The sequence below is a fragment of the Dreissena polymorpha genome, chromosome 1, assembly GCF_020536995.1.
Source record: "Dreissena polymorpha isolate Duluth1 chromosome 1, UMN_Dpol_1.0, whole genome shotgun sequence".
NCBI classification, from domain to species: Eukaryota; Metazoa; Mollusca; class Bivalvia; order Myida; family Dreissenidae; genus Dreissena; species Dreissena polymorpha.
The window spans coordinates 174,910,865-174,936,313 of record NC_068355.1 but is presented as its reverse complement, the minus strand read 5'-3'; the positions used below and the strand labels follow the sequence as shown (position 1 = coordinate 174,936,313).

General features: G+C 39.0%; 6 protein-coding genes across 21 annotated transcripts in view; 2 read left to right on the top strand and 4 right to left on the bottom strand.

Annotated features, from left to right (window-relative positions):
• The window catches only part of LOC127862171 (nucleoporin NUP35-like), a 140,056-nt gene that overhangs the window by 68,434 nt on the left and 46,173 nt on the right, over positions 1-25,449 (bottom strand). The window lies entirely within an intron of this gene.
• Positions 21-16,344, bottom strand: LOC127862322 (pyridoxal 5'-phosphate synthase subunit PdxT-like). Of its 3 annotated transcripts, none has more exons than XM_052401422.1 (4): positions 16,225-16,344; positions 3,637-3,658; positions 1,701-2,060; positions 21-923 (listed from the first exon to the last, which is right to left on the bottom strand). In XM_052401422.1, exons 3-4 carry the CDS (start codon positions 2,058-2,060, stop codon positions 576-578), a joined length of 708 nt encoding a protein of 235 aa, XP_052257382.1. In that variant the 5' UTR covers positions 3,637-3,658; positions 16,225-16,344; the 3' UTR covers positions 21-575. The 3 variants fall into 3 exon arrangements, with proteins under 3 accessions (XP_052257382.1, XP_052257376.1, XP_052257369.1); XM_052401416.1 differs by having other exon boundaries at positions 3,637-3,683; positions 16,240-16,340; XM_052401409.1 differs by lacking the exons at positions 3,637-3,658; positions 16,225-16,344 and adding an exon at positions 3,332-3,394.
• The window catches only part of LOC127862373 (pyridoxal 5'-phosphate synthase subunit PdxT-like), a 105,956-nt gene continuing 80,527 nt past the window's right edge, over positions 21-25,449 (bottom strand). Inside the window, exon 3 of one of the 2 annotated variants that reach the window (XM_052401468.1) lies at positions 21-504. The gene's annotated coding sequence lies outside the window, so the exon portion shown is untranslated. Of the gene's footprint in view, positions 505-12,577; positions 13,062-25,449 lie in introns of those variants that run through there. The other variant, XM_052401466.1, reaches the window with a different exon arrangement.
• LOC127862205 (pyridoxal 5'-phosphate synthase subunit SNZERR-like) lies at positions 3,875-20,759 on the top strand. Of its 8 annotated transcripts, none has more exons than XM_052401218.1 (7): positions 3,875-3,967; positions 17,381-17,538; positions 17,812-17,892; positions 18,804-18,924; positions 19,118-19,264; positions 19,684-19,866; positions 20,083-20,759. In XM_052401218.1, exons 1-7 carry the CDS (start codon positions 3,946-3,948, stop codon positions 20,382-20,384), a joined length of 1,014 nt encoding a protein of 337 aa, XP_052257178.1. In that variant the 5' UTR covers positions 3,875-3,945; the 3' UTR covers positions 20,385-20,759. The 8 variants fall into 8 exon arrangements, with proteins under 8 accessions (XP_052257178.1, XP_052257220.1, XP_052257238.1 ...); XM_052401260.1 differs by lacking the exon at positions 17,381-17,538 and adding an exon at positions 4,813-4,970; XM_052401278.1 differs by lacking the exons at positions 17,381-17,538; positions 17,812-17,892; positions 18,804-18,924 and adding exons at positions 4,813-4,970; positions 5,244-5,304; positions 6,342-6,356.
• On the top strand, positions 9,545-12,550 carry LOC127862405 (von Hippel-Lindau disease tumor suppressor-like). Its single transcript, XM_052401501.1, has 2 exons — positions 9,545-9,946; positions 12,275-12,550. Exons 1-2 carry the CDS (start codon positions 9,625-9,627, stop codon positions 12,475-12,477), a joined length of 525 nt encoding a protein of 174 aa, XP_052257461.1. The 5' UTR covers positions 9,545-9,624; the 3' UTR covers positions 12,478-12,550.
• Positions 12,578-25,449, bottom strand: part of LOC127862344 (pyridoxal 5'-phosphate synthase subunit PdxT-like) — a 94,826-nt gene continuing 81,954 nt past the window's right edge. For 2 of the 5 annotated variants that reach the window (XM_052401449.1, XM_052401441.1), the window contains exons 2-3: positions 14,257-14,616; positions 12,578-13,480 (exon numbers count right to left, since the gene is read on the bottom strand). In XM_052401449.1, coding sequence (XP_052257409.1) covers positions 13,133-13,480; positions 14,257-14,616 — 708 coding nt within the window. In that variant the 3' untranslated portion in view covers positions 12,578-13,132. Of the gene's footprint in view, positions 13,481-14,256; positions 14,617-15,888; positions 15,952-16,193; positions 16,241-25,449 lie in introns of those variants that run through there. The other 3 variants (XM_052401446.1, XM_052401457.1, XM_052401434.1) reach the window with 3 other exon arrangements.

Here is a 25,449-nt window from a genome sequence, read left to right as displayed (position 1 = left end):
GCAAAAATGCTTAAACGGTCTAAAACTTTAAAGGTATTTTAATTTCATAATTATTTATCGCTGAAAACATTATATTGTTTAATTGTATAGTAGAAATTGTTTAGTTAGTACAGCATGAAACATTGTAATGGCTATTGTGAAGTCGCAACTTCCCTATACGTTGGCTCCGCGTTGGTCATAAGATATAGATATGACAATAATAAATATTACCGTGTGTCTGAACATTATTTCAGTCGCGTTCTGAGAAAACTACGCATAATGCATGTGCGTAAAGAGTCATCCCAGATTAGCCTGTGCAGTCCGCACAGGCTAATAAGGGACGACACTTTCCGCCTAAACTTGATTTTCGGTAAGGAGGGGCTTCCTCGAAACAAAAAATACCATAAAAGCGGAAAGTGTCGTCCCTGATTAGCCTGTGCGGACTTCACAGGCTAATCTGGGATGACACTTAACGCACATGCATTATGCCCGGTTTTATTATAAATGCATGTTCGTGTAAAAAAGGTAAAATGCATATAAATAATGTTAAATCTTAAACATAACACGAATGAGCACTGACAAACATATCAGAATGTTCACGTTGCTTTCTTGTTGACAATCTGTTCCAGGAAATACACATGCCATGCACAGTCCTCGGTTAGCTCGGGATGGAACGCTGTGGAGATCATGTTGTCTTGCTGCGCAGCAACGATCACTTTCGCCCCGGTATTAGGGTCACTTACGGTTGCGAGGACTTTCACATCGTCACTGAGAAGTTTCAATATTGCCGGTGCTCTGATGAAAACACCGGGGAATGTGTCCTGAAATGTGTCCTTTTTAAACGCTTTATTGAGTGAACTGTCGCTCATTCGTACATCGGCTTCGAAACTTTGCACTTGTCTACCGAAGTAATTCCGGGAAACGTCAATGTCCATAACAGCGAGCTAAAATGCATGACACAATTTCTATTTAAAAAAACAGTTCCTTTAGGCTTGAATTGAATAATACGAAACAAAGCAAGTTTTGACAGCGATGAATTGACAATGACCATAATTAGATGAATGAATTGTAATTTTTGGATATATTAAGGGTCTTGTATTAGTTTTTAACCAGGTTTTCCGAAGGAAAAAACTGGTTATTAGATTGGCGAATGCGGGCGGGCTGGCTGGCTGGCAGGCTGGCTGGCGGGCTGGCTGGCTGGCTTGCGGGCTGGCGGAACAAGCTTGTCCGGGCCATAACTTTGTCGTTCATTGTGAGATTTTAAAATCATTTGGCACATTTGTTAACCATCATTAGACGGTGTGTCGCGCGAAAAAATTACGTCAATATCTCCAAGGTCAAGGTCACACTTTGAGTTCAAAGGTAAAAAATAGCCATAAATGAGCTTGTCTGGGCTATAACTATATCATTCATTATGAGATTTTAAAATCATTTGGCACATTTGTTCACCATCATGGGACGGTGTGTCACACGAAAGAATCACGTCAATATCTCCAATGTCAAGGTCGCCGCGACTAAAAATAGATTTTTAAAAAAAAAAAAACTTACAAAGGGGGTTAATTTTGTTTGTTCATTTCAAAAGTTCAGTTTGAGTTGTCTCCCTTTATCAGATTTTTTTCACAATGAAAACCTGGTTTTGTGACAATTTTGTCCCTTGTTTGTATGTGTTCTCCCATAAGGTATTTTAATTTACTAGATAAATATCGTACTATTCGACTCACCGATGACTGACCGCCTTGTTTCTGGTTCTCCGTTAGCTTTGACAGCAGAATCATGCCCGCGCATGTTCCCCAGGTCACGTGATCGGGATTCTGAACCCAGTGACGTAAGGGCTCCTCCATGCTGTTCCGTTTCAAGTAGATGCTGATCGTTGTGCTCTCCCCGCCCGGGATAATGAGAGCGTCCATCTCTGGGCGCAGCTGCTCGGCCGTTCTGACCTCCACAAGGTGCAGGTCAATGGGTTTGCTGAGTAACCGGGCCGCTTTTTGCAGAGCCACCCTGTGCTCTAGGAATGCGCCTTGGATCTCGAGCAACCCCACTGTGACGATGGCAACACCAGACTTGAGGTCTCCTGGTGGCATCTGAAGCGTAAAGAAAAAATACTTTTTGTGCCAATAGTATTTCCCAATATGTTTGCATGTATATTGTATTATGTGTTCCAATTATGTAAATACTATTGTTAAGGTTATAATTTGTATGTACTAGTTACGTTCTACAGGACGCACACGTTTGTTATAAGTGTTATGTTCGTGTACTTGTTGTAAATAAGAGGATCCGCCGAAACAAATGCAAAGCTGATAATTTAGAAAGTATCAATATGGAGCTTGATATATTTTCCAGTATTGTGGTATGATTCTTGTATACATAAATCACTATGATAAATAAGGATGTATTTATGTTGAAGCGAATTATTATTATATATTATCAATAAAATAGTATACCGTGATGAATTGAACGGAGTTTCGTATCGATCTTTCTGTCAGACTGTAAGCCTACTATTTTGTGCGCAATAATACAAGTACATGTGATTCGACAACAATTGTAAACATTGGTGAAATGCTTTTTACAAAGTTATTTTTTGGTGTGTTTATGAGGTCTGATCATGCAGTGTGCACACATCAACGGAAATATTACAATCCAATGCATTTGTCATCGTCAACCGTTTGGAATGTCAATTAGGCGATGAGTTAGTTTTTAGCATGTTTCTTTCAATTTTATTAATTTAAAAATATCTGCCCCCATCGTCATGAAATGACATGTGTTCGAGTTTTGATATTTCTAGATATGTATTTTTTTTTAATATTTAAGCGTAACTTGCCCTCATCAATGTCGATATTATTAACTAGTTATATAATTTTCCGCCGAAATAAGTTGAATAAAAATCATTCAGATTTTTGAAAATAATGTCTATTTTTGTGTTAAAATCGCTTTGTATTTTGATTGATTTTGTCGATGGTATGGGACTTTGCTGCACAAAATTGGTAGCAGTTTGTAGGAAAACCATCCTTTTAAGCAAATATGTAAACATTTTCAATGTGGCGCTCTTCATTTAGTCAAATTTGAGTTCAATGCTAGGGGTCCCACATTTTTCTAACTGAAGCCTCTACATGAACCTTAATCGCTGTAGGCTCATTGATCGGGCAATGACCGCGGTCATTAATTGTGAGACTTCGCAGTCTAAATTTAAAATGAAACTTTATCAAGTGTACACAAAATTAACATAACACCTTGTTATATATGTCTTATTTCTCAAACACGGTTCAAAATATCAACTTGACATTTCGCTCATTGTTGTTTGAGAACATCGATTACAATTTCAATTAAATAAGTGATCCACTTACGCTCGTTTAACCTCATGCGGGTGTGGTTTCATTGTGCTGCACGTGCAAATGGAAGTTCGCGAACATTATCGATTTTGTTTTGCATAGTTTGCTTTTCTTATGACAATATTATCCAAATACATGTGTTTATATATTTGAGAAAAATGCACGTACATTCATGAAAATTATAATTATCTAGACATTGGTTTATTATAAAAGTTAGGATGTAGTCGTTAAGTATACGGCATACACAAATATTTAGTTAACGAATACTTATATCGTGAATGTTTTAACTTACGTAAAGAAATAACATATTAAAATGTTAAGCTCTACTTACGGTTTGTCTTCTACACGATATGTCCCTATTGCAATCACAGGAACACCCTATGTCATAATTCTCAAACCGACCTTAAAACCGGTTTTATCCAGCAAGTTTATATAAGCTTCTTTGTCAAGTGGATACTGTACAGTACAAACTGTTATTGAGACAATAAGCCGTTATCTATTGTTTACACTATGATGTTTATGTAAACTTTACATGCGCAAATACTTGCTCGGCGTTTGCATCATTCGACATTGAGATAGAGGTTGTAGACGTCTTCCACTAACAGCCGATTTTTATAGTTAAGAAGGCTGAATACCGAACATGACGGAGAAAATTACCAATGGTAAGATTTATTATTCTGCTCCTTTATTATTTTTTATTAATTCTGTGAATAATTGCATAATTTTTTTTATTAAAAGTTATTTTTACTTTTAAATCAACACTATGCAATTGTTAACCTTTCGTAGATTTTTATTATACATTTGGTAATAATCAATACAGCAGCTTTCGCATAATTGAACATGTGTTTTTCCATTGTACGTTTATCATATATAATAACACCAAAGATGTTCTAATGCGTTCATCATTACATTAATATAACGTTCATCGTAAAATTACCATACCATTCACCATTTTATAATCATAGCGTTTATTATTACATAATTAAAGCGTTCATCATTACATAAGTAAAGCGTTCATCATTACATAATTAAAGCGTTCATTATAACGCAATCATAGCGAGCATCGTTACTTTACCATAGCGTTTATCATTTTATAACTATAGTGTTCATCATTATAATTATAAGTATAGCGTTTATCGGTGCATTATTATGGCGTTCATCATTATGTTTCTATTGCGTTTTTTCTTACGTAACAATACCACTTTTCATTACATTATCATAGCGTTCATCAATGCATCAATATAGCGCTCATCATAACGTAACCATAGCTCTCATTTTTACATAAAGATTTATGTTTTCTTACTATTGTATTGTATAATTCTTTAATTGATCAATTATGCATATACATTCTTATTTGTTTTCCTTAAGAAAGTTCGAATTGTATACTAAATTAAATTTTTAGAATTCTAAGAACTTCTGTTCTGCTATGAATAATTAATAAATGGCAGGAAGTTCAAAATTCAAAGTAAGTGGAAGAAAGCCCAAATTCATGATATTGACATGCCAGGTTTCCATGTTACGAACCTGATTGGTGCGAATGATCGTCCCAAGGCGGGTCAGACGGGCACATTTAAGGTGAAGGCCGGCCTTGCTCAGATGGCCAAAGGGGGGATCATCATGGACGTCACCAACGCAGAGGAGGCTCGAATCGCCGAGGAGGCCGGGGTTGGTATTCTGACAAAGCGAAAACTTAATGTAGGACCATAGTATACTATGGTATAGTTGACCTTTGAACATTGAGATCTAAACTTATATCTAAAAACACAAACGATTCTTTTACATTATTTGCGGTATGTGATAATCACTTATTTTCTCTCTTGTCGCAACATTTCACACTATTTACACACAATGAATATCAAAGAAATGTGCCAAATATGATCCTCACGACGCTCATATCTGCGATGATGAGACATTTATATGATATTCTTTATTTTTCAGGCATGCGCAGTGATGGCGCTCGAGAGGGTTCCAGCAGATATCCGCCGGGACGGAGGTGTGGCCCGCATGTCGGATCCCAAGGTAAGACAAACACCTATATATCAGGTACACTTGTTTAGGAATGATATCGAAACATGTATTACTGAACATTTAGTACTTACCGGGTAGGTGGTTGAATTGTTGTCTTAATTAGGACCGCATTTTTGCTGACGAATATTTAATGCACATTGAATAGATCTGAACAGAATTAATTATATATATATATATATATTTCAAATTGCCGTGGTAACCGGTACGGATCCCGAGGGCCCTTTCCGAGGAAGGGGCGGGGGGAATACGTCCGCCTGCGGGTGTGGTCCGTTCAAGTGAACTGGCATACGAGCAGGCAAAGGACGATCTTCCTTATTTCATTCAAACATTCAACTTGTTGTTCGATCGCCTCAGGCTGATAAATGCGAAGGATTTATATAAATATGTCTCGGGAAGCATTAGGTGATTGGTTTTAGCAGAAAAAGACAAAATATTTAAACACTTTTTTATATTAATGCATATTTTTAGCTAAATAGAGATGTGGTTTTATGATGAAAAGTTGTTGCTAGCTAGATTTAAAAGAAGTTACACTATTACTTTAGTAGCGATTATTATAATATAAGGGGCACTAAACTTGTCCGCGGTACTGGGTCAGCTTGAAATACGCCTCCTCTCGCTCGTCCTCCATTATACACAGCACATACGTATTAATATTTACTTTTCTATTGATATTGAAATTACAAGGCGTTATAAATGAATTGAAGTCATCTAGGGAGCACTTAACCCTTGTACCCCTCTACCCCCGGCAGACCCTTCCCTAAGCTTTATCATTTTTATGGGAAAACGTGACATGCCAAATTATTTCGAGGGGGCGCAACACGATTAAGGCGGCTAAGAAGGGAAATAGCCCCTTCATTCTCGTAAAGATTGAAATGTCTCGCACTTTGTACACCTGTATGCAGATGATCAAGGAGATAATGGCGGCGGTGACGATACCGGTGATGGCGAAAGCACGTGTGGGGCACTTTGCTGAAGCGCAGATACTCGAGTCACTGGGGGTGGACATGGTCGACGAGTCCGAGGGTAAGATGTCGTCGTGACGTAGTGTTAACATCTGCTTTTAATCGGAGCATTATTTGTATTCTTGAAATAGGTTTTCATTTAACTTAAAATATGGTGTTTTAAAACATAATACAAGAAAAAGAAACCTGAATAGAAACAAACATGACGAACGTTATTTATACCTAACTAAACCTCGTTTTATTGGTTTTTATAGTGCTGACTCCTGCAGACGAAACAAACCACATCAACAAGCAAGCCTTTACAGTTCCGTTTGTGTGCGGTGCACGTGACCTGGGTGAGGCACTGCGCAGAATCGCCGAGGGAGCAGCTATGATAAGAACAAAAGGACTCGCGGGGACTGGTTCGTAAATTAAATGAATGTCTCACAAAAGCAATCGCCAGTATTTTTCGTATATTAACATTTTGGTGATCTGATAAGTGTACGCCCTACAAGCTGGGGTTTTATTCCTAGTATTATGAGTCCGAATTATCTTTCCGTAATGGCATGGTTCTACAAGAAATCGGTATCGAATATGTCTGGGATTCGATGAAGATAAGCTAAAATCCGTATATTTGAACTAAGATAAAGATAAATATAATAGTCGGCCGCAGGCCTAAATTTACGAACGCCATGCCAGTAGGTTTTTTATCTGCAAGGCGTAATAAAACACGCCTTTATGTTGCTATGTAGGCGTTTGTATTTAACTATCTGAAATTTGTTAATGCGTTAGGCGTGTTCTTTTGGGGATATTTTTAAACTGTCCGTGTATGTGCCGGCAGGTGACGTGGCGGAGGCGGTGCGCCACCAGCGCATGATCAATAAGCAGATCAAGATGGCTCAGTCGCTGGACGCAGACGAACTCTACAGCTACGCCAAGGAGCTCCGTGTGCCCATCGATCTACTGCAGAAAACTGCGGAGCTCGGTCGTCTTCCGGTGGTGAACTTCGCTGCGGGTGGAATAGGTTTGTAATTCTACTATTGTTAATCTTTTTCTTACTTTCCTACATTCGAAAGCTGGTCGTAAGCTCGCAAAAGTATTATGTTGATTCTTTAGATCCAATTTCATGCGACCCAGGAAGTTGTCCATGTTTTCCATACTTGAGATTTTGCTTTAAATACTCAAACATTTTTCCGGCACATAAATGTTTAGCAATAATATGTGTGGTTTTAACTCTCAGCTACCCCGGCGGACGTGTCTATGATGATGCAGCTTGGAGTGGACGGTGTATTTGTTGGCTCGGGTATATTCAAGAGCTCGGACCCAAAGCCGCGGGCCGCTGCCATGGCGCAGGCGGTGACCCATTTCAACGATGCTAGAAAGCTGGCGGAGTTGAGTACCGACCTCGGACAGGCCATGCTCGGTGAACCGCGAAACGACGCCATCAAGAAGTATTCGAACAACTGGACGCGCGGGGAAGCGGACCAATCCAAGATATGGAACGCCACGCTCGGGACGCCGCAAAACCACGCGTCTTATTAGATGTGAGGGCGCGAGGGGGGGGGGGTAGGGGGTTAGTTATTGTTCAGTCAGCGGATGTTATTTATAGTTAAAGCTGAATATATGTTTACATGTGTATACGTATAATGTTAACCGATACATATTAAGTATGATTTTATGATTTTCATTACGATGATGGGACAGAATGTGTGCTTTATAAGTGTTATGAATGCAGTATGTGAACGGACCAGCACAATTTTGAAAACTGAATTATCTTATAGATGCTTCAAAATACTGTATATTTTAAATGTTTGTACATAACTCGTGAATGCACATTTGGTTTCGTTTAAGTTTTGATTACATATTAACACTTGCTATGTGTGTATATATGTATATGATTAAAATCTGTACTATGTCAGACTTTCTTATATTATGGAATCACAAATCGTGTGATTTCCACTTAGGAATTTGACATGTTGAGGAATAGGCATAAAATAATATGAACTGTGACAAATTATATCGATGAATAAAGTCCAATAACAAATAAAGTACATGTATAACAATAATTGCGTCGTGCGCATGGGAATCGAAGTATTTCTTGACGCAAAATTAGAAGTTTGTCAAATTTTTAAGTTGCTTCTCTATAAATGAAGCAATCTCAGACACATATTGTGACTCTAATAACGTCCAGAGATCATTTCTGTAACTACAATTAAACGTTTGTTGGAATACTGATTTATGAAAATCGTATTTAATTTCAGTGATAAATTTATCAAGCGACATCAGTCTGGATTGCGAAACAAAACATATTTCAGAGTTGCCTCCCTTACTCTGCTCACCATTGGTATATGTGTACCATAAGAGTTCTCTTAGAAATTGAAGTCGAAAAATTAAATCTTTTTATCAAAGGTAATATGTCGGCATAGTAACGACAGCATTGGAACGATATAGTAAAAAATAAATCGCGTCGTTTAAGTCATGTATGAAACGGCCAACTGACACATTGTTTTGTTCTGAAAAAATATTAAGTATATACTTAGCGCTTGGCGTTGGCGGTCCCAAGCCCTCACTGAAAAAGGAGGGTTATGCTAGCTACCCTACCCTGTTGACACCTTATTGCTACAGAAACACCAAACAGAACAACAACAGACATCAGGGACCTGGGAGGTGGATCTACAGCTGGAGGACTATGACGCCGGACGGTAAAAGCCAGTGTCAACTGGAAGCCATCAGGCCGAACACCATCATGGGTCAAACATGGGGGCAGCTGGAAAGACTCGCCCAGAACCGAGACGCCTGGCGGCAGCTGGTTGGCGACCTGTCCCAGATGGGACCATCTGCTGAAGCATCCGATCGACACGGCTAAATAACAAATATGATATACACTAATATATACATAATTACTCGAATAGGAATCAACTTACGCGATGGTATAAATGTTGCAGACGTGTACCTTTTAACGAACATAATGAGCATGCTTTCCAAATGAGCGGATGTACTGTATTCAAACGAGACTTAATTTAGTCAAGTTTTTGTACAATGTCTCGGATATTTCACATTTGAAACACCCGCGACCGGTATAATTGATATTAAGCGTTAAGAAGTGTACTTGTATATAAAAAATGTACTGTAAGTAAACTTAAGTATTATATCAGTTATTTTTAATGTGTTTAGTAATGTTCTAGGTTCATTTCTTTCGACTAATAAAACTACCACATTATCTTATTTTGTGTGTGGGGGGGGGGGGGAGGGATATAAGTTGAATGTAACCTCTAACCGGTGATAATGTAATACATGTTCATTGTTTACATTTTAGATCACATAGCTGACGAACAATATCATACTTGATAATGGCTCAAAATAGATTCACACAGCCACTTAAATCGCTTAATAATGACATAAGGGCGTTTGTCAGCTTTGTGAACACGACTAATCGTAATGTTTGCCTGCTGTGGCTGGACTATAAAGGTAAACGAGTCCGGTACGGCGACATTCCACCAGGTCGGGGCCTCCTAATAAACACATATGTCACGCACCCGTGGATAGCTTACGACGCTGTGACCAGTTACCCATTGTTGTTCAACGGAGAAATGGCGTTCTTTCCGCAAGAACAAAGGGATAACCAGGTTTTTAGTGAGGACAACAGAGAACTCGTGTCCATACACATACCTGGCAAGTAGCCTAAACAATAATTTATTGAGACGTTTGGGCGCGAATGTTACTGACTGAGTTCGTTGTCCTCGCAATATTGCATAATACAAGGAAGCGCAATGTTGCCTACTAGTCAGAGGGGGTGGGGGAGTTCACGAACGCGGAATTTGGGGATTCTCCATAGTTGTAAGCTCGGACGAGCAATACATTATTACAACAGTTTTTTTCAAAAGGGTTGCTTAAATTTAAAGGTGCGAAAGAAAATTCAAGATACATTATATACAACAAAAATTGCATGTTTGTGTTTAAAAAGCATACTTATAAAATTCTGCGGTTCAGTTAAAAAAAACTCGTTAAACTTTGCGAACATATCAACAAGCATTTTCACTTTTGTCTTTTGGTAGTTTGATTAAGTTTCCTTAGTCATAACCGGAGCTGTTGATTTTTTTTAAGAATTGAGTAAAAGAACTGAGCAAAACAGTATGTGCGCTATACATCTTTATATAATTTTATTTGCCTTTTCATAAAACGTAAATGGGGGCTTAAACAAAGTAAACGTAGAATGTTCGAAACAAAACCTTGTCAAATGTGTTTAGTTTGTTTTCCGAGCTGTGTCTTTATGATTTGATGTGCCGGTATATATCATTGCTAAGATGATTCAGCAGGCATGTAGGCCTACAATTTAGGAGGCAATTATGTTAATGCAGTGAATGTTTTAAATGTCTCTGACTATTATAACATTATGTGAACCTGTACGCTACGCCTTCATTTCTTTTTCCTCTATGAGAATTCTGTGTACAGCGCCCGTCTTGTCCTTAAATGAAATTAATATGGCTAAATGTACCGTATTCTAATATTCAATGTGGATGCAATCATATTCATTTGTACTCGCAAGTCCATGATGAAACTGCATGTTGATCTTCATATAGACTTGTGATCAAAAGGTTCGTTTGATGTAAAACAACAACTCGTAAACAATGCCAACTTAAAGCAGGGACCTATATAGGTCACTGCTTGAAGCCGTCCGAAATTTGTCCACAACATATTGAAGTATAATTTACTTTTACTTTGCAAAAGTATCAATTTTCTACGAATTAAATAGGGTAACTCGCCCTTGAGTCGGACGGGTTAGCGGTATAAGTCTATAATAAAAAGCTTTGTGATCAAAGCCGGGACTCAGCTTGTGCAGGCTTAAGCTATCATATCATATGAATCTATATAACAAATAATTATTTGATTCCCAGCTAATGTTCATTGAAAAATAGTTGAATAACAATACCCACTGAATTCGCCCATGAGTCGGACACATTCGCCCTTAACACGGACACAGATTTGTTTAGCACTTTGTTTGGTAATCCATTCCCTATATTTATAAAAATGCAAATTGCACAGTAACAGCCATGTGTTGATTTTATAACTTTATTCCTATGTCAACATGTTGACGAAAGTAAGTTATAAAAAGATGAAAAATGACATGGTCTCTTGTAGTGTCTATCCGACTTTTACAACAGCGGAACCATTTGTTGCACTGGGAGTGACAAAGAAAAGTACAGACTTAAAAAGATAAAACATCGTGTGATTCTTGTTGTTTGTGAGCTATGGGATTCTTTATAGATTGAGTCATGCTAATTGGAATAAATATGTGATTAATTCTCACTCGTATGCCTCTGCCATTAAATAAACTCATGTTCGCCATAAGGGAGAATTGCGTTCGCCTCAAGGGCTAATTGAGTTTTAATTAATTGTTTACTGTAATACCTATACAATAAAGCAAACCACTGAAAATTACCTTTCATTATTATAGAATTAGGTTATGTTTTCAATATAAAGTCATTTGTGAATGCTGTCAAACGTATCTGACCAAAATGCCGATGGTATAAAGATAATCGATAATGGAAAATTCTGAATTTTCCGTCCCCAGAAGTAATTAAAACTTAAACGAATCCAAATGTATCGTGAGATCATATTTGATAACATTTCATTTCAAAATTGTATTTATTTTGAGTATGAAGGGTAAACTGTTCGTTATAGCGTCACAAATCATGCTAAACAAAACTGATCTTTGAAAACTACAAAAATAAAAATATCCGACTCAAGGGCAAAATCGACTCAAGGGCGAGTTACCCTATGTGTTGTGTTTTTCCGCTGTGTATCGGTCTTATCGTAATGATGCGCGCCTATTTAACAAACCCGGCTAACGCCCCCCCCCCCCCCTCCCACTCCCCCGTGGTGTGATCTCTGCATATCACACCTCCAATTACATGTTTATTTACCGATACACAACGAAACATTCGGTGGAAAAATAATTGAATAACAACCTATTGCTTATTTCATTTTTTTTTAATTCAGTGTACTCACTTTACCGTCGTTGTCTAGAAGTGGTTTACCTACACATACGTCCAGATGTCGTCAACGCGGAAAATATCCCAACTAACATCAAGGCTATTCTGACCAAAATGCAACCCGTCAGCGACTTTACCGACTACCCCGACTTTCACAGAATGCATTACGAAAATATTGCGAATATTGACAACATGGGGCCTCCCGAATGATGACATGACAGTAACGAAAACTCTCATACGTTGTTCCGTTAGTATGCATAGCTGTTCACGGTACATATATTCACGTGTTAGCAAAAATGCTTAAACGGTCTAAAACTTTAAAGGTATTTTAATTTCATAATTATTTATCGCTGAAAACATTATATTGTTTAATTGTATAGTAGAAATTGTTTAGTTAGTACAGCATGAAACATTGTAATGGCTATTGTGAAGTCGCAACTTCCCTATACGTTGGCTCCGCGTTGGTCATAAGATATAGATATGACAATAATAAATATTACCGTGTGTCTGAACATTATTTCAGTCGCGTTCTGAGAAAACTACGCATAATGCATGTGCGTAAAGAGTCATCCCAGATTAGCCTGTGCAGTCCGCACAGGCTAATAAGGGACGACACTTTCCGCCTAAACTTGATTTTCGGTAAGGAGGGGCTTCCTCGAAACAAAAAATACCATAAAAGCGGAAAGTGTCGTCCCTGATTAGCCTGTGCGGACTTCACAGGCTAATCTGGGATGACACTTAACGCACATGCATTATGCCCGGTTTTATTATAAATGCATGTTCGTGTAAAAAAGGTAAAATGCATATAAATAATGTTAAATCTTAAACATAACACGAATGAGCACTGACAAACATATCAGAATGTTCACGTTGCTTTCTTGTTGACAATCTGTTCCAGGAAATACACATGCCATGCACAGTCCTCGGTTAGCTCGGGATGGAACGCTGTGGAGATCATGTTGTCTTGCTGCGCAGCAACGATCACTTTCGCCCCGGTATTAGGGTCACTTACGGTTGCGAGGACTTTCACATCGTCACTGAGAAGTTTCAATATTGCCGGTGCTCTGATGAAAACACCGGGGAATGTGTCCTGAAATGTGTCCTTTTTAAACGCTTTATTGAGTGAACTGTCGCTCATTCGTACATCGGCTTCGAAACTTTGCACTTGTCTACCGAAGTAATTCCGGGAAACGTCAATGTCCATAACAGCGAGCTAAAATGCATGACACAATTTCTATTTAAAAAAACAGTTCCTTTAGGCTTGAATTGAATAATACGAAACAAAGCAAGTTTTGACAGCGATGAATTGACAATGACCATAATTAGATGAATGAATTGTAATTTTTGGATATATTAAGGGTCTTGTATTAGTTTTTAACCAGGTTTTCCGAAGGAAAAAACTGGTTATTAGATTGGCGAATGCGGGCGGGCTGGCTGGCTGGCTGGCTGGCTGGCGGGCTGGCTGGCTGGCTTGCGGGCTGGCGGAACAAGCTTGTCCGGGCCATAACTTTGTCGTTCATTGTGAGATTTTAAAATCATTTGGCACATTTGTTAACCATCATTAGACGGTGTGTCGCGCGAAAAAATTACGTCAATATCTCCAAGGTCAAGGTCACACTTTGAGTTCAAAGGTAAAAAATAGCCATAAATGAGCTTGTCTGGGCTATAACTATATCATTCATTATGAGATTTTAAAATCATTTGGCACATTTGTTCACCATCATGGGACGGTGTGTCACACGAAAGAATCACGTCAATATCTCCAATGTCAAGGTCGCCGCGACTAAAAATAGATTTTAAAAAAAAAAAAACTTACAAAGGGGGTTAATTTTGTTTGTTCATTTCAAAAGTTCAGTTTGAGTTGTCTCCCTTTATCAGATTTTTTTCACAATGAAAACCTGGTTTTGTGACAATTTTGTCCCTTGTTTGTATGTGTTCTCCCATAAGGTATTTTAATTTACTAGATAAATATCGTACTATTCGACTCACCGATGACTGACCGCCTTGTTTCTGGTTCTCCGTTAGCTTTGACAGCAGAATCATGCCCGCGCATGTTCCCCAGGTCACGTGATCGGGATTCTGAACCCAGTGACGTAAGGGCTCCTCCATGCTGTTCCGTTTCAAGTAGATGCTGATCGTTGTGCTCTCCCCGCCCGGGATAATGAGAGCGTCCATCTCTGGGCGCAGCTGCTCGGCCGTTCTGACCTCCACAAGGTGCAGGTCAATGGGTTTGCTGAGTAACCGGGCCGCTTTTTGCAGAGCCACCCTGTGCTCTAGGAATGCGCCTTGGATCTCGAGCAACCCCACTGTGACGATGGCAACACCAGACTTGAGGTCTCCTGGTGGCATCTGAAGCGTAAAGAAAAAATACTTTTTGTGCCAATAGTATTTCCCAATATGTTTGCATGTATATTGTATTATGTGTTCCAATTATGTAAATACTATTGTTAAGGTTATAATTTGTATGTACTAGTTACGTTCTACAGGACGCACACGTTTGTTATAAGTGTTATGTTCGTGTACTTGTTGTAAATAAGAGGATCCGCCGAAACAAATGCAAAGCTGATAATTTAGAAAGTATCAATATGGAGCTTGATATATTTTCCAGTATTGTGGTATGATTCTTGTATACATAAATCACTATGATAAATAAGGATGTATTTATGTTGAAGCGAATTATTATTATATATTATCAATAAAATAGTATACCGTGATGAATTGAACGGAGTTTCGTATCGATCTTTCTGTCAGACTGTAAGCCTACTATTTTGTGCGCAATAATACAAGTACATGTGATTCGACAACAATTGTAAACATTGGTGAAATGCTTTTTACAAAGTTATTTTTTGGTGTGTTTATGAGGTCTGATCATGCAGTGTGCACACATCAACGGAAATATTACAATCCAATGCATTTGTCATCGTCAACCGTTTGGAATGTCAATTAGGCGATGAGTTAGTTTTTAGCATGTTTCTTTCAATTTTATTAATTTAAAAATATCTGCCCCCATCGTCATGAAATGACATGTGTTCGAGTTTTGATATTTCTAGATATGTATTTTTTTTTTAATATTTAAGCGTAACTTGCCCTCATCAATGTCGATATTATTAACTAGTTATATAATTTTCCGCCGAAATAAGTTGAATAAAAATCATTCAGATTTTTGAAAATAATGTCTATTTTTGTGTTAAAATCGCTTTGTATTTTGATTGATTTTGTCGATGGTATGGGACTTTGCTGCACAAAAATGGTAGCAGTTTGTAGGAAAACCATCCTTTTAAGCAAATATGTAAACATTTTCAATGTGGCGCTCTTCATTTAGTCAAATTTGAGTTCAATGCTAGGGGTCCCACATTTTTCTAACTGAAGCCTCTACATGAACCTTAATCGCTGTAGGCTCATTGATCGGGCAATGACCGCGGTCATTAATTGTGAGACTTCGCAGTCTAAATTTAAAATGAAACTTTATCAAGTGTACACAAAATTAACATAACACCTTGTTATATATGTCTTATTTCTCAAACACGGTTCAAAATATCAACTTGACATTTCGCTCATTGTTGTCTGAGAACATCGATTACAATTTCAATTAAATAAGTGATCCACTTACGCTCGTTTAACCTCATGCGGGTGTGGTTTCATTGTGCTGCACGTGCAAATGGAAGTTCGCGAACATTATCGATTTTGTTTTGCATAGTTTGCTTTTCTTATGACAATATTATCCAAATACATGTGTTTATATATTTGAGAAAAATGCACGTACATTCATGAAAATTATAATTATCTAGACATTGGTTTATTATAAAAGTTAGGATGTAGTCGTTAAGTATACGGCATACACAAATATTTAGTTAACGAATACTTATATCGTGAATGTTTTAACTTACGTAAAGAAATAACATATTAAAATGTTAAGCTCTACTTACGGTTTGTCTTCTACACGATATGTCCCTATTGCAATCACAGGAACACCCTATGTCATAATTCTCAAACCGACCTTAAAACCGGTTTTATCCAGCAAGTTTATATAAGCTTCTTTGTCAAGTGGATACTGTACAGTACAAACTGTTATTGAGACAATAAGCCGTTATCTATTGTTTACACTATGATGTTTATGTAAACTTTACATGCGCAAATACTTGCTCGGCGTTTGCATCATTCGACATTGAGATAGAGGTTGTAGACGTCTTCCACTAACAGCCGATTTTTATAGTTAAGAAGGCTGAATACCGAAAATTACCAATGGTAAGATTTATTATTCTGCTCCTTTATTATTTTTTATTAATTCTGTGAATAATTGCATAATTTTTTTTATTAAAAGTTATTTTTACTTTTAAATCAACACTATGCAATTGTTAACCTTTCGTAGATTTTTATTATACATTTGGTAATAATCAATACAGCAGCTTTCGCATAATTGAACATGTGTTTTTCCATTGTACGTTTATCATATATAATAACACCAAAGATGTTCTAATGCGTTCATCATTACATTAATATAACGTTCATCGTAAAATTACCATACCATTCACCATTTTATAATCATAGCGTTTATTATTACATAATTAAAGCGTTCATCATTACATAAGTAAAGCGTTCATCATTACATAATTAAAGCGTTCATCATTACATTATTAAAGCGTTCATTATAACGCAATCATAGCGAGCATCGTTACTTTACCATAGCGTTTATCATTTTATAACTATAGTGTTCATCATTATAATTATAAGTATAGCGTTTATCGGTGCATTATTATGGCGTTCATCATTATGTTTCTATTGCGTTTTTTCTTACGTAACAATACCACTTTTCATTACATTATCATAGCGTTCATCAATGCATCAATATAGCGCTCATCATAACGTAACCATAGCTCTCATTTTTACATAAAGATTTATGTTTTCTTACTATTGTATTGTATAATTCTTTAATTGATCAATTATGCATATACATTCTTATTTGTTTTCCTTAAGAAAGTTCGAATTGTATACTAAATTAAATTTTTAGAATTCTAAGAACTTCTGTTCTGCTATGAATAATTAATAAATGGCAGGAAGTTCAAAATTCAAAGTAAGTGGAAGAAAGCCCAAATTCATGATATTGACATGCCAGGTTTCCATGTTACGAACCTGATTGGTGCGAATGATCGTCCCAAGGCGGGTCAGACGGGCACATTTAAGGTGAAGGCCGGCCTTGCTCAGATGGCCAAAGGGGGGATCATCATGGACGTCACCAACGCAGAGGAGGCTCGAATCGCCGAGGAGGCCGGGGTTGGTATTCTGACATCGCGAAAACTTAATGTAGGACCATAGTATACTATGGTATAGTTGACCTTTGAACATTGAGATCTAAACTTATATCTAAAAACACAAACGATTCTTTTACATTATTTGCGGTATGTGATAATCACTTATTTTCTCTCTTGTCGCAACATTTCACACTATTTACACACAATGAATATCAAAGAAATGTGCCAAATATGATCCTCACGACGCTCATATCTGCGATGATGAGACATTTATATGATATTCTTTATTTTTCAGGCATGCGCAGTGATGGCGCTCGAGAGGGTTCCAGCAGATATCCGCCGGGACGGAGGTGTGGCCCGCATGTCGGATCCCAAGGTAAGACAAACACCTATATATCAGGTACACTTGTTTAGGAATGATATCGAAACATGTATTACTGAACATTTAGTACTTACCGGGTAGGTGGTTGAATTGTTGTCTTAATTAGGACCGCATTTTTGCTGACGAATATTTAATGCACATTGAATAGATCTGAACAGAATTAATTATATATATATATATATATTTCAAATTGCCGTGGTAACCGGTACGGATCCCGAGGGCCCTTTCCGAGGAAGGGGCGGGGGGAATACGTCCGCCTGCGGGTGTGGTCCGTTCAAGTGAACTGGCATACGAGCAGGCAAAGGACGATCTTCCTTATTTCATTCAAACATTCAACTTGTTGTTCGATCGCCTCAGGCTGATAAATGCGAAGGATTTATATAAATATGTCTCGGGAAGCATTAGGTGATTGGTTTTAGCAGAAAAAGACAAAATATTTAAACACTTTTTTATATTAATGCATATTTTTAGCTAAATAGAGATGTGGTTTTATGATGAAAAGTTGTTGCTAGCTAGATTTAAAAGAAGTTACACTATTACTTTAGTAGCGATTATTATAATATAAGGGGCACTAAACTTGTCCGCGGTACTGGGTCAGCTTGAAATACGCCTCCTCTCGCTCGTCCTCCATTATACACAGCACATACGTATTAATATTTACTTTTCTATTGATATTGAAATTACAAGGCGTTATAAATGAATTGAAGTCATCTAGGGAGCACTTAACCCTTGTACCCCTCTACCCCCGGCAGACCCTTCCCTAAGCTTTATCATTTTTATGGGAAAACGTGACATGCCAAATTATTTCGAGGGGGCGCAACACGATTAAGGCGGCTAAGAAGGGAAATAGCCCCTTCATTCTCGTAAAGATTGAAATGTCTCGCACTTTGTACACCTGTATGCAGATGATCAAGGAGATAATGGCGGCGGTGACGATACCGGTGATGGCGAAAGCACGTGTGGGGCACTTTGCTGAAGCGCAGATACTCGAGTCACTGGGGGTGGACATGGTCGACGAGTCCGAGGGTAAGATGTCGTCGTGACGTAGTGTTAACATCTGCTTTTAATCGGAGCATTATTTGTATTCTTGAAATAGGTTTTCATTTAACTTAAAATATGGTGTTTTAAAACATAATACAAGAAAAAGAAACCTGAATAGAAACAAACATGACGAACGTTATTTATACCTAACTAAACCTCGTTTTATTGGTTTTTATAGTGCTGACTCCTGCAGACGAAACAAACCACATCAACAAGCAAGCCTTTACAGTTCCGTTTGTGTGCGGTGCACGTGACCTGGGTGAGGCACTGCGCAGAATCGCCGAGGGAGCAGCTATGATAAGAACAAAAGGACTCGCGGGGACTGGTTCGTAAATTAAATGAATGTCTCACAAAAGCAATCGCCAGTATTTTTCGTATATTAACATTTTGGTGATCTGATAAGTGTACGCCCTACAAGCTGGGGTTTTATTCCTAGTATTATGAGTCCGAATTATCTTTCCGTAATGGCATGGTTCTACAAGAAATCGGTATCGAATATGTCTGGGATTCGATGAAGATAAGCTAAAATCCGTATATTTGAACTAAGATAAAGATAAATATAATAGTCGGCCGCAGGCCTAAATTTACGAACGCCATGCCAGTAGGTTTTTTATCTGCAAGGCGTAATAAAACACGCCTTTATGTTGCTATGTAGGCGTTTGTATTTAACTATCTGAAATTTGTTAATGCGTTAGGCGTGTTCTTTTGGGGATATTTTTAAACTGTCCGTGTATGTGCCGGCAGGTGACGTGGCGGAGGCGGTGCGCCACCAGCGCATGATCAATAAGCAGATCAAGATGGCTCAGTCGCTGGACGCAGACGAACTCTACAGCTACGCCAAGGAGCTCCGTGTGCCCATCGATCTACTGCAGAAAACTGCGGAGCTCGGTCGTCTTCCGGTGGTGAACTTCGCTGCGGGTGGAATAGGTTTGTAATTCTACTATTGTTAATCTTTTTCTTACTTTCCTACATTCGAAAGCTGGTCGTAAGCTCGCAAAAGTATTATGTTGATTCTTTAGATCCAATTTCATGCGACCCAGGAAGTTGTCCATGTTTTCCATACTTGAGATTTTGCTTTAAATACTCAAACATTTTTCCGGCACATAAATGTTTAGCAATAATATGTGTGGTTTTAACTCTCAGCTACCCCGGCGGACGTGTCTATGATGATGCAGCTTGGAGTGGACGGTGTATTTGTTGGCTCGGGTATATTCAAGAGCTCGGACCCAAAGCCGCGGGCCGCTGCCATGGCGCAGGCGGTGACCCATTTCAACGATGCTAGAAAGCTGGCGGAGTTGAGTACCGACCTCGGACAGGCCATGCTCGGTGAACCGCGAAACGACGCCATCAAGAAGTATTCGAACAACTGGACGCGCGGGGAAGCGGACCAATCCAAGATATGGAACGCCACGCTCGGGACGCCGCAAAACCACGCGTCTTATTAGATGTGAGGGCGCGAGGGGGGGGGGTAGGGGGTTAGTTATTGTTCAGTCAGCGGATGTTATTTATAGTTAAAGCTGAATATATGTTTACATGTGTATACGTATAATGTTAACCGATACATATTAAGTATGATTTTATGATTTTCATTACGATGATGGGACAGAATGTGTGCTTTATAAGTGTTATGAATGCAGTATGTGAACGGACCAGCACAATTTTGAAAACTGAATTATCTTATAGATGCTTCAAAATACTGTATATTTTAAATGTTTGTACATAACTCGTGAATGCACATTTGGTTTCGTTTAAGTTTTGATTACATATTAACACTTGCTATGTGTGTATATATGTATATGATTAAAATCTGTACTATGTCAGACTTTCTTATATTATGGAATCACAAATCGTGTGATTTCCACTTAGGAATTTGACATGTTGAGGAATAGGCATAAAATAATATGAACTGTGACAAATTATATCGATGAATAAAGTCCAATAACAAATAAAGTACATGTATAACAATAATTGCGTCGTGCGCATGGGAATCGAAGTATTTCTTGACGCAAAATTAGAAGTTTGTCAAATTTTTAAGTTGCTTCTCTATAAATGAAGCAATCTCAGACACATATTGTGACTCTAATAACGTCCAGAGATCATTTTTGTAACTACAATTAAACGTTTGTTGGAATACTGATTTATGAAAATCGTATTTAATTTCAGTGATAAATTTATCAAGCGACATCAGTCTGGATTGCGAAACAAAACATATTTCAGAGTTGCCTCCCTTACTCTGCTCACCATTGGTATATGTGTACCATAAGAGTTCTCTTAGAAATTGAAGTCGAAAAATTAAATCTTTTTATCAAAGGTAATATGTCGGCATAGTAACGACAGCATTGGAACGATATAGTAAAAAATAAATCGCGTCGTTTAAGTCATGTATGAAACGGCCAACTGACACATTGTTTTGTTCTGAAAAAATATTAAGTATATACTTAGCGCTTGGCGTTGGCGGTCCCAAGCCCTCACTGAAAAAGGAGGGTTATGCTAGCTACCCTACCCTGTTGACACCTTATTGCTACAGAAACACCAAACAGAACAACAACAGACATCAGGGACCTGGGAGGTGGATCTACAGCTGGAGGACTATGACGCCGGACGGTAAAAGCCAGTGTCAACTGGAAGCCATCAGGCCGAACACCATCATGGGTCAAACATGGGGGCAGCTGGAAAGACTCGCCCAGAACCGAGACGCCTGGCGGCAGCTGGTTGGCGACCTGTCCCAGATGGGACCACAGCGCCTGGCGGCAGCTGGTTGGCGACCTGTCCCAGATGGGACCACAGCGCCTGGCAGCAGCTGGTTGGCGACCTGTCCCAGATGGGACCACAGCGCCTGGCGGCAGCTGGTTGGCGACCTGTCCCAGATGGGACCACAGCGCCTGGCGGCAGCTGGTTGGCAACCTGTCCCAGATGGGACCACAGCGCCTGGCGGCAGCTGGTTGGCGACCTGTCCCAGATGGGACCACAGCGCCTGGCGGCAGCTGGTTGGCGACCTGTCCCAGATGGGACCACAGCGCCTGGCGGCAGCTGGTTGGCGACCTGTCCCAGATGGGACCACAGGCGAAGATGAGATGACTTAGCGTCTACGTTTGCAAAAAAATACATTTTCCCGCCAATGCAAACAGTACAAATTGCAGGCGGATGTGTAAGAAAATACACGTTTGGAATTAATTTCATTTGTTATTTATTGCTACTTCCAAACTCTTGAATTAACAAATATAGACCCAAAGATACATAATCGTGTATCACGGTGCTGTCTTTCGTATTGTCATCAGATTGCTGTTGTACGAATGTCCATGCCGGCGACTGACAACGGGAAGACCAAAATAACACACTTTTTATGTAATTACATTGGTCATTAATTCACGCAATAAGTCCGATCTTCACGCAATAAGTCCGATCATGGAAGCCATGTAACGTCATTATTAATCATTATAATCCCGTTGACAATTTGAACCTTAAAAAAACAAGTGCTGGAGGCGGTAGGTTGGACTTGCGCGCGGCATTCGAGCGAACCTTGCAAAAAAAAAAGAAAAATTAGCAATTCCGCTCTCTAACTCATTCAATTTGAATCGGATCATCACGTGACATGTTGAATATGTTTGCGGGTATATATGGGCTAAGTCCTATAAATAGTCTGATTGCTTGAAACACGTCAAATCTCGGTCAGCAGCTGGAGCGTGCGTGTCGCGACCGAGGCGAGAGTCGCCCGCAGAAGATCTACTCACTTGTGCGGGTGGCTCTGCTAATCCAGCTGAGTCCGCCACCCTCGAGCCGGACGTCTTCCACACTGCTGGGATTGCTGTCTTCTCTAAGATGCAGCGGACTTGTCACCCGCTGTTTATCGTCGAGAGCTCGCTGGCCCGTACCTGCCAGAGGTCCCGTCTTTAGAGGGACAGGAACTGCGGGACAGCGAGACCACCAGTGTGGAGGACATACGGGGCGGACCTGGGGCTGTTTGTCCGGGGGGGGGGGGGGGGCTTGAAGCAGTTCCATGAACATCGAGGGGGTGGCCTTATTTAGGGACCCCGGTACTCAGTACGCTCAACGCACTGGAGAAACTGTCTCGGGGATGAAGACGACGGCCGGTGACAGCGAGAGTGGCGATAAAGGCAGAGCGGTGTGCTGCATTCCCTTTGCGGTGATGCGTTCAGACATGAATTTGTCTTGAAATTGTCTACTACCAGTGCACATTAAGGTCTCATTGGCCACCGTGCACTGGTCTTTTTGGATCTAAATTATATCTTTGGCGAATACCCAGGAAGCCGGGGTAAATTTGACCTACTTTGGCTCTAAATTCAACTTTTTCCCCTGAAAGGTCACAGGGGCAGATCGGGCTTCAAAGACCTCGTGAAGAGGCGTGTAGGATCTGTCAATAACTCTGATTCTATTACTACAACACGTCAAATCACATCCCTTGAATATCAAACAAGAGCTGTCAGAGGACAGCGCGCTCGACTATTTGAGTGCTTGACAGTATAACGTAAGCCATAATGGAGAGGGGGTATAATGTGGGTGTGTGATCATTTAATAGATGATCTTTCAAAAATAAGAAAAAACAAGATGTGTTTGTGAAACACTATGTCCCCGTATATGACGTTTGACCTTGAAGGATGACCTTGACCTTTCACCACTCAAAATGTGCAGCTCCATGAGATACACATGCATGTCAAATATAAAATTGCTAGCTTCAATATTGCAGAAGTGACATTGTATGAGCAATTTTGACCCATATGTTTGACCTTGAAGGATGACCTTGACCATTCACCACTCAAAATGTGCAGCTCCATGAGATACACATGCATGCCAAATATCAAGTTGCTATTTTCAATATTGCAAAAGTACTCATAAAATGAGCGATTTCGGCCACATATATTTGACCTCTGACCTTGAAGGATGACCTTGACCTTTCACCACTCAAAATGTGCAGCTCCATGAGATACACATGCATGCCAAATATCAAGTTGCTATCTTGAATATTGAAATATTGCAAGTGTTGTTAAATGAGCGATTTTGACCCATATTTTTGACCTTTGACCTTGAAGGATGACCTTGACCTTTCACCACTCAAAATGTGCAGCTCTATGAGATACACATGCATGCCAAATATCAAGTTGCTATCTTACAGACTGACTGACATACTGACGGACAGTTCAACTGCTATATGCCACCCTACCGCGGACATAATTTTTTTTTTTTGGGGTGGGGGGGGGGTGGGGGGTATACTGTGAGGGTGTGGTGGTCATTTATTAGATGATCTTTAATTAAAAAAAAAAATATGGGGGGATCCGGGGGGCGTGAGGAATGGTTTGGACGGAGTCAATTGTGATATGTCAGGTAAGAGTTGTTTTGTCAAAGTATCAATCGAATCTAATCAGAAATAAAGAAGTTATGACAATTTTAGCAAAATTAAATAATTTGACCTTGAGAGTCAAGGTCATTCAAAGGTCAAGGTAAAGTTCAACTTGCCAGGTACAGTACCCTCATGATAGCATGAAAGTATTTAAAGTTTAAAAGCAATAGCCTTGATACTTAAGAAGTAAAGTGGATCTAAGCACAAAATGTAACCATATATTCAAAGTTACTAAGTAAAAAAAAGGGCCATAATTCCATAAAAATGACAACCAGAGTTATGCAACTTGTCCTTTACTGTCCCCTTATGATAGATTGCGAGTGTTCCAAGTATGAAAGCAATATCTATGAATTCAGGGATCATATTTTCCCGCAACATCAATCGGTCCGGATATAAATGGGGAAAAGTATCAGAAAATGTATATCCGAAATCATGACAAATTACGTTAAAATATATACCATTGATTTTGCCATTCATGAAGGTGGTATAATACATGTACAAGTAAAATTTCCTTATGCATTTTCTTTAAACGGAACGAGTTTTCTCAACTGGTTTTATCATTTGGTATTTCATTGCTGTTTCGTGTGCTGTTTTATCAGACTTTTTTCATCGTTGTCAATATTATTAATCTGTGTAAGTCTATACCGATGTTTTTAATTGTTGTCGACTCGATAATAGCTTACAAACATGCACTGGTCCAAACAAATGTCTGTGCGTAGGTTGGCTACTGACAACAACAACCAAATATTTAATAAATAATTTGTTGTCAAATAACCCACGGCCGATAGTTTACATGCGTAGGGATTTAATCACAAGAGCGAAGCATTTGAAACCACGCATCTAATTTTCCAGTCGTGAGTTATTCAACAACAAAGTATAAAGTACACGAATTATCTCGATTCTAACACGGTTTTACTAAAGATTTATTCAATGTATATTATTTTTCTTGTGTACTATTTTATGTGAAGTTCCGCCCATAAAAATAACTTTCGGCTGTTCTGTCGATCAAATCCGCGACTTTCATTCATATTATTTTACCTGATTATTACGCTGGTGGAAAATGAATCGGCATGTTTTGCTTAGTTACAGCGCGTGCATTCAGACGCGTCTTTTCGGATGCGTCTTTAATCCGCTGTTCACAAGTTTTTGATTCT